General features: G+C 47.4%; 1 protein-coding gene across 1 annotated transcript; it reads left to right on the top strand.

Annotated features, from left to right (window-relative positions):
* The first annotated feature begins 1,255 nt into the window (after nucleotides 1–1,255).
* On the top strand, nucleotides 1,256–5,902 carry LOC128298607 (uncharacterized). Its single transcript, XM_053034374.1, has 2 exons — nucleotides 1,256–3,745; nucleotides 5,435–5,902. Exons 1-2 carry the CDS (start codon nucleotides 1,256–1,258, stop codon nucleotides 5,900–5,902), a joined length of 2,958 nt encoding a protein of 985 aa, XP_052890334.1.
* Nucleotides 5,903–8,450: the final 2,548 nt, after the last annotated feature.

Below are 8,450 nucleotides of genomic sequence, written 5' to 3'. Positions count from 1 at the left end.
GCGTGAGGCATCGGTAGCAGGAGCTGCAGCAGAAACTTTTTTAAGCTGGTACGGGTGGCATTCTTTGGCAGTGGCTTTTTTCGCAAACTGCGAGTCCTTGGAGTCCTAAGGTGGTAGTAAACGTCTGAAAAGTTTTGCGTCCGGGACAGGATTACGCTCCTGTGCACGTGATGGTGGCTCAGGTGAAACTAATTAGTTTGAACTATAAAGGGATCGAGAGTGTTACGGTTGATTATTTCAGCAGTCGAAAAAAGGTCACTTAAGCATTATGGAATGTTTTATTTAAATCTAAAGCTCAACGCTCAACAATATATCACAAGAGATAATGCTTTGATCAATATCTCAATATGCTCTGGTGTGATTATGTGAGGTAAAAATAAAACATGAGATTCATATCTTCAAAATCATTCCCTTTTTTTTTGGCAACAAACAATATTCATTGTGAAAAAAAAAAACAAAGTCACGTTTATGGTCATAGGAGTGCCCGATAAAGCCACATTCCGAATTTATTTTCAAACATCATGTAGCTCAAGCTACCATGAAGAGTGTTCTTCGATTGGCAGATAAAAAGAAGTACAGAAGTTATTTTTAAACCATCGTAAAGGTTTACAAGGTATAGAGTCATAACAGACTCTTTCAGAATCTCCTTCACCAAGCAACCAGCTGTCAATTCATTGTTTTGTGCATGTCTGTTTGAGAAAAACAGCGTGCCATCCAACATGTAGTTCTCGGAAACATCCAATTTCTAACAGTCATTTCCTCAATCTACCGTTATCTTCTATCTGGCTACTGAGACACTTCAATGAACGTATGTTTGGTCGAGTAATGCTACTAAAATTAGCCTCTACGTAACCTTCCTTGGCAGGAAACAGCCTACCTGTAATGATACCGCCACAGTTCAATCGTACCTATTTATGATTCTTCCCCGGATCTACTTCTGCACATAAGCTACTACACGTCCATTTCGCTACCCGGCTTCATTTATGGGCCCTTCAATTCATATTGACCAATTGACATAAAATGACTGCGTGTGATATGTCGCCACCGTGTACAGTGAATGGCACTGACCAACTGAAAAAATAACACCATTTGAATGATAACGTCCCTGTTTCATCGTAGTCATGATCAGCTGCATCGCTAAGTGGTCAATCGTAGAGACCCATAAACTACATACTGTTTGATAAGGATATTGGGGGGTCAGGTATAAAAGCGTTTGGTCTTACAATCAAACGTCAGTACTAGACAAACGAACAAGATGAGACTTGTTGTAACATTGGGTGTGGCATTGTTGGCTATCATCGGTGCAGCGACTGCAAAACCATCAACTGCAGGCAGCTGTTCCAAAAATGACGAAGGAATAAAGTACGGTATTGCGAGTAATTGTCAAAAGTATTTGGTGTGCAAGAAAGGTGTGTTGGAGGTTAAGGAATGCGACGACAAGAAGTACTACGACACCGTAACCGGCAAGTGTTTGAAGGCTGCAGCAGCTACATGTGCCGTTGAATCTAACCCAGAACCGGAACCACAGCCTGAACCAGTACCCGTACCTGAGCCGGAAGAAAACGACGACCAGTATGACTACCTTTGCCAGAAGGTCTTGTATGGTGTGCGCATACATCCGAATGCATGCGACAGTTATCTTGTTTGCAATAAGGAGAAGGCAACTGTTGAGCATTGTGCAGCTGGGTTCATTTTCGTGGCTGATATTATAACTTGTGTGCCTGGCAATAAGGTGACATGTACCATTCAGATCGAAGAACCAACAACAACTGAGAGTCTACCAAGCACATCATCACAGTCAAATGAAAATGGGAGTGAGGAATCTGGTTCAAACAACGAATCCTCGGAGTCCTCCAACCAGTACGACTATCTGTGTGCGACAACGAAGTTCGGAAGTTTGGCTCATCCCGAGACCTGTACGAAATACATCTCGTGTTCCAAGAACAAGGCCAAGGAGGAGAACTGCAAGAAGGGTTACGCCTACTCGACTACGCTGCATCTGTGCGTCAAGCAGAAGAATGGAGGATGTGCTGATGCTCCGGAAGAGCAGCCACCTACCGAGGCCTCTCCTGTAGAGCCGGAGCCCACTCGTTCAGGAAGCGAGGAGAAAGGATCTGGAGAAGAATCCTCGGAGTCCTCCAACCAGTACGACTATCTGTGTGCGACAACGAAGTTCGGAAGTGTGGCTCATCCCGAGACCTGTACGAAATACATCTCGTGTTCCAAGAACAAGGCCAAGGAGGAGAACTGCAAGAAGGGTTACGCCTACTCGACTACGCTGCATCTGTGCGTCAAGCAGAAGAATGGAGGATGTGCTGATGCTCCGGAAGAGCAGCCACCTACTGAGGCCTCTCCTGTAGAGCCGGAGCCCACTCGTTCAGGAAGCGAGGAGAAAGGATCTGGAGAAGAATCCTCGGAGTCCTCCAACCAGTACGACTATCTGTGTGCGACAACGAAGTTCGGAAGTGTGGCCCATCCCGAGACCTGTACGAAATACATCTCGTGTTCCAAGAACAAGGCCAAGGAGGAGAACTGCAAGAAGGGTTACGCCTACTCGACTACGCTGCATCTGTGCGTCAAGCAGAAGAATGGAGGATGTGCTGATGCTCCGGAAGAGCAGCCACCTACTGAGGCCTCTCCTGTAGAGCCGGAGCCCACTCGTTCAGGAAGCGAGGAGAAAGGATCTGGAGAAGAATCCTCGGAGTCCTCCAACCAGTACGACTATCTGTGTGCGACAACGAAGTTCGGAAGTGTGGCTCATCCCGAGACCTGTACGAAGTACATCTCGTGTTCCAAGAACAAGGCCAAGGAGGAGAACTGCAAGAAGGGTTACGCCTACTCGACTACGCTGCATCTGTGCGTCAAGCAGAAGAATGGAGGATGTGCTGATGCTCCGGAAGAGCAGCCACCTACTGAGGCCTCTCCTGTAGAGCCGGAGCCCACTCGTTCAGGAAGCGAGGAGAAAGGATCTGGAGAAGAATCCTCGGAGTCCTCCAACCAGTACGACTATCTGTGTGCGACAACGAAGTTCGGAAGTGTGGCTCATCCCGAGACCTGTACGAAATACATCTCGTGTTCCAAGAACAAGGCCAAGGAGGAGAACTGCAAGAAGGGTTACGCCTACTCGACTACGCTGCATCAGTGCGTCAAGCAGAAGAATGGAGGATGTGCTGATGCTCCGGAAGAGCAGCCACCTACTGAGGCCTCTCCTGTAGAGCCGGAGCCCACTCGTTCAGGAAGCGAGGAGAAAGGATCTGGAGAAGAATCCTCGGAGTCCTCCAACCAGTACGACTATCTGTGTGCGACAACGAAGTTCGGAAGTGTGGCTCATCCCGAGACCTGTACGAAATACATCTCGTGTTCCAAGAACAAGGCCAAGGAGGAGAACTGCAAGAAGGGTTACGCCTACTCGACTACGCTGCATCTGTGCGTCAAGCAGAAGAATGGAGGATGTGCTGATGCTCCGGAAGAGCAGCCACCTACTGAGGCCTCTCCTGTAGAGCCGGAGCCCACTCGTTCAGGAAGCGAGGAGAAAGGATCTGGAGAAGAATCCTCGGAGTCCTCCAACCAGTACGACTATCTGTGTGCGACAACGAAGTTCGGAAGTGTGGCTCATCCCGAGACCTGTACGAAATACATCTCGTGTTCCAAGAACAAGGCCAAGGAGGAGAACTGCAAGAAGGGTTACGCCTACTCGATTACGCTGCATCTGTGCGTCAAGCAGAAGAATGGAGGATGTGCTGATGCTCCGGAAGAGCAGCCACCTACTGAGGCCTCTCCTGTAGAGCCGGAGCCCACTCGTTCAGGAAGCGAGGAGAAAGGATCTGGAGAAGAAACCTCGGAGTCCTCCAACCAGTACGACTATCTGTGTGCGACAACGAAGTTCGGAAGTGTGGCTCATCCCGAGACCTGTACGAAATACATCTCGTGTTCCAAGAACAAGGCCAAGGAGGAGAACTGCAAGAAGGGTTACGCCTACTCGACTACGCTGCATCTGTGCGTCAAGCAGAAGAATGGAGGATGTGCTGATGCTCCGGAAGAGCAGCCACCTACTGAGGCCTCTCCTGTAGAGCCGGAGCCCACTCGTTCAGGAAGCGAGGAGAAAGAATCTGGAGAAGAATCCTCGGAGTCCTCCAACCAGTACGACTATCTGTGTGCGACAACGAAGTTCGGAAGTGTGGCTCATCCCGAGACCTGTACGAAATACATCTCGTGTTCCAAGAACAAGGCCAAGGAGGAGAACTGCAAGAAGGGTTACGCCTACTCGACTACGCTGCATCTGTGCGTCAAGCAGAAGAATGGAGGATGTGCTGATGCTCCGGAAGAGCAGCCACCTACTGAGGCCTCTCCTGTAGAGCCGGAGCCCACTCGTTCAGGAAGCGAGGAGAAAGAATCTGGAGAAGAATCCTCGGAGTCCTCCAACCAGTACGACTATCTGTGTGCGACAACGAAGTTCGGAAGTGTGGCTCATCCCGAGACCTGTACGAAATACATCTCGTGTTCCAAGAACAAGGCCAAGGAGGAGAACTGCAAGAAGGGTTACGCCTACTCGATTACGCTGCATCTGTGCGTCAAGCAGAAGAATGGAGGATGTGCTGATGCTCCGGAAGAGCAGCCACCTACTGAGACCTCTCCTGTAGAGCCGGAGCCCACTCGTTCAGGAAGCGAGGAGAAAGGATCTGGAGAAGAAACCTCGGAGTCCTCCAACCAGTACGACTATCTGTGTGCGACAACGAAGTTCGGAAGTGTGGCTCATCCCGAGACCTGTACGAAATACATCTCGTGTTCCAAGAACAAGGCCAAGGAGGAGAACTGCAAGAAGGGTTACGCCTACTCGACTACGCTGCATCTGTGCGTCAAGCAGAAGAATGGAGGATGTGCTGATGCTCCGGAAGAGCAGCCACCTACTGAGGCCTCTCCTGTAGAGCCGGAGCCCACTCGTTCAGGAAGCGAGGAGAAAGGATCTGGAGAAGAAACCTCGGAGTCCTCCAACCAGTACGACTATCTGTGTGCGACAACGAAGTTCGGAAGTGTGGCTCATCCCGAGACCTGTACGAAATACATCTCGTGTTCCAAGAACAAGGCCAAGGAGGAGAACTGCAAGAAGGGTTACGCCTACTCGACTACGCTGCATCTGTGCGTCAAGCAGAAGAATGGAGGATGTGCTGATGCTCCGGAAGAGCAGCCACCTACCGAGGCCTCTCCTGTAGAGCCGGAGCCCACTCGTTCAGGAAGCGAGGAGAAAGGATCTGGAGAAGAATCCTCGGAGTCCTCCAACCAGTACGACTATCTGTGTGCGACAACGAAGTTCGGAAGTGTGGCTCATCCCGAGACCTGTACGAAATACATCTCGTGTTCCAAGAACAAGGCCAAGGAGGAGAACTGCAAGAAGGGTTACGCCTACTCGACTACGCTGCATCTGTGCGTCAAGCAGAAGAATGGAGGATGTGCTGATGCTCCAGAAGAGCAGCCTACAACCACTCATCCACCTCAGACTACGGAAGCGCCAACAACAACTCCTAAGCCTCCTAAGCCTACGACTCAGACAACTACAACCACTCAACAACCTCAGACTACAGAAGCACCAACAACAACTGCTGAGCCTCCTAAGCCTACGGATGAGATAACTACAACTACTCAACAACCTCAGACTACGGAAGCACCAACAACATCAACCGAGTTCACTCCTCCCGCAACCGGTGGTGATCCAGGAGAATTCAACCAAGGTTGCGTTGAGGGTTTCACCGGATACATACCGATCGAAAATGACTGTACGAGCTATGTATACTGTTTCCAGGGAGAACCCGGAGTGAGGACTTGCCTGGAGGAATACATTTACTATGATCCTTTCAAGGCTTGCCTTCCAGGAGATCCAGTTCTGTGCCAACTGTACTCTGTATAGATTACTCTAGCAAACGCGTTTCGAAACATTCTGGCATAAAATAATAGTACAAACCAGTTTGCATATGTTCTTTCTTCTCACTAACTAACCTTATAGTTGGAGTAACAGGATGCAAGTACTGCATGAATTGAAGGTTGAAGGAATAAAAAGCGAATTAAATCACGATACCAAACTACAGTGCAATTGACAGCTAGAAATTCCGTACATTTTCGCTAGGTAATCGATCGGATCGTAGAGTTGTCTTGTTCAAACCGATAATCGAAACCTTATTGAATGGCAATGAAGCCAAACCGCACAAGCTATCTCACCCAAACACAGATAAAATTCGGTTAGTACATTCGCACAACATACGCACAGAGATAACCATTACACGCTCTGCGTGCGTATGTTTCTAGCATGTGAGTTTAATTGCTTGTCCTTTTGTGTACTGCATAGGGTACGTGCTCGGTTGAATGGGGCAGTTACTTCGCCATTCGAAGTCAGACATCCGTTACAACTAGCGATTCTACCATCTCACCCCGGTTTGTTGCGATTAGCTGGAAGATAAGAAAAAAAAACGAAGTACACCGGAACTGGCCACGTTCGCTTTGCTGGCAGCTTGCTTAACGATGCTTCAGTACCTGAAGAATTACATCCAACGGAAGAGCTGATTTTTCGGGAAGTAGTTATCGATTTTCCTTCCTCACCGCTTTAAAACGCCGCAAAGCCTTTCATTCACTTTCCAACTGACAGACGGTAAAAAACCTCAGTCTACTGCAATTTTCTTTTCAGTGCGCTACGGTCCATCCAATGGTTGCTTTGTTGATGAGTGGTATGCGTGCGGTTTCGCTTCCAGGTTTCCGGGCTTTGCTTTTCAATTATGACCCGATCGCTGTTCGTGCAGTTCATCAAAAGCGGAAAGAATCGCATCGTTCGGAGGGGTGAGCGGGACCGTTTAGCACAATTCTGTAAATCCTTACGCGCGCATTCGGAAGAAACTGTCTGCCATCAGTCTATGCTGGATCGGATAAAGGGAGTTGAAGTTTTTTTTTCTACTTGCTCAAGTGCCAATCCGATGCGATCTGAACAGTATTTGTTAGCGAAGATTTTTGATGTTGCGCGTTCTGTGCAGTTTGTGAGTCGAGCATTCGACAAGTAACTAGCAAAATCCTTTACATATACACAAGGATGAAAAAAAAACCAAATTGATAGCTCGCAATTACCAAAGTCCCGTTGCTCATTGTGAGCAATTGAATGAGACAGTAAAACACTCAACAAAAAAGGCAAACCATACCACATGCTGTATGCTGTGTAATTGCAATCAGTGGCGTTTAGTGCCGCTAGAGCGAAATTCTTCTCGGCACACGGACTCCACCTACAATTACATCCCCAAATACCTTTGATGCAATTGTACTTTACGAGCGCTCATGCCTGTCCAACGAGCAGCGCACTTTTCTTTGATCAAATTTGAAATATTTCAATCGACTTTAACCTCATGGAAAACTACCGTACCGTGGCCAAAATGGCCAACAACAAACAACCAATCTCTTTAGAAATGTTTTATAATCTGTGTTATCTTTTATACATATATGGAATTAACTAAAACTTCTTTTAAATAGGTCACTATGTATTAATGGATAGTATCACATATTGAGGCGAATTCGAAATTATTCTAAACAAATACAAACGCCTATGTATCGAAACAATTGCATACATTCAGGGCAGCATTCACCGTACGGTTTGCAATGTTGCCGTAATGTATGCAATGCACAATACAAATGAATACTCATTCGGTACAATTGACAAACAGGGCTTACCACATATGGGTAGCTTGTTCTAAGAACTCTATGTCTGGTTTTTGTGGATGTTTTATACAGCATAAACTCTAAGCACATGATTTTCATTGCAATAAACTTCTTGTGAAGAACAACCTACTTTATCAACCACGTTTAATGACAAACGGTGCACTTAAAAATATCCCCAAGTTCGTTTTTTATAGGACATTTTTTTTTTTTTGTTCAGAAGGAAGTACGAGAACAAGGCAAAAGTTTGCAAACGCCTGCAAAAAGGACGTAGGGCAACATTATCATATTTAATTACTAAGCCGCAAGGGGGTCCGGAATCAACTATTAAGTTTTCCCGCAGACGACAACAGATCATTAGCTGGCCGCCGCTGCTGGACCGACGCAATGAGCAAACTTTTTCGCCAGCGGCGACTATTTGTGATAAGAATACGACCTTCCGCCACCGAAAATGAGTACCCGGGTGACCGGGTGGTGGAAAATGCTGAACGATGGGCGCCAACTTCGAACCCCTACCCCATGGTAGCCCGCGGTTAATTTCGGGAGGATCATTAATTTTCCTCAGGCGTAGGCGGCTTTCGCACTGTTCTCGCTGCGTCAAAAGTACGTGTTTCACCTGGTCTTGAGAGCGTGAGAAGCTTGCAACGACAACAACCCCTGGAAGGAATTCTTTGCTGTTTGGGGCTATTTTTCATCGCTGGAAGAAAATTCTGCAACAGAAGTAGCAATAGTATTACATTGTTTTTCCCTTAGCACACGATCGGACC

This window comes from Anopheles moucheti, chromosome 2 (genome assembly GCF_943734755.1).
Source record: "Anopheles moucheti chromosome 2, idAnoMoucSN_F20_07, whole genome shotgun sequence".
In the NCBI taxonomy this organism is placed as follows: domain Eukaryota; kingdom Metazoa; phylum Arthropoda; class Insecta; order Diptera; family Culicidae; genus Anopheles; species Anopheles moucheti.
Note: the sequence above shows the minus strand (reverse complement) of the source record. Positions and strands in the feature narration are given on the sequence as shown.

Coding starts and splice junctions, on each gene's coding strand:
- LOC128298607 (XM_053034374.1), top strand. CDS start 1,256: ATGAGACTTGTTGTAACATTGGGTGTGGCATTGTTGGCTATCATCGGT. Junction 3,746..5,434: donor AGAATGGAGGATGTGCTGAT/GCTCCGGAAGAG, acceptor TGCGTCAAGCAG/AAGAATGGAGGATGTGCTGA.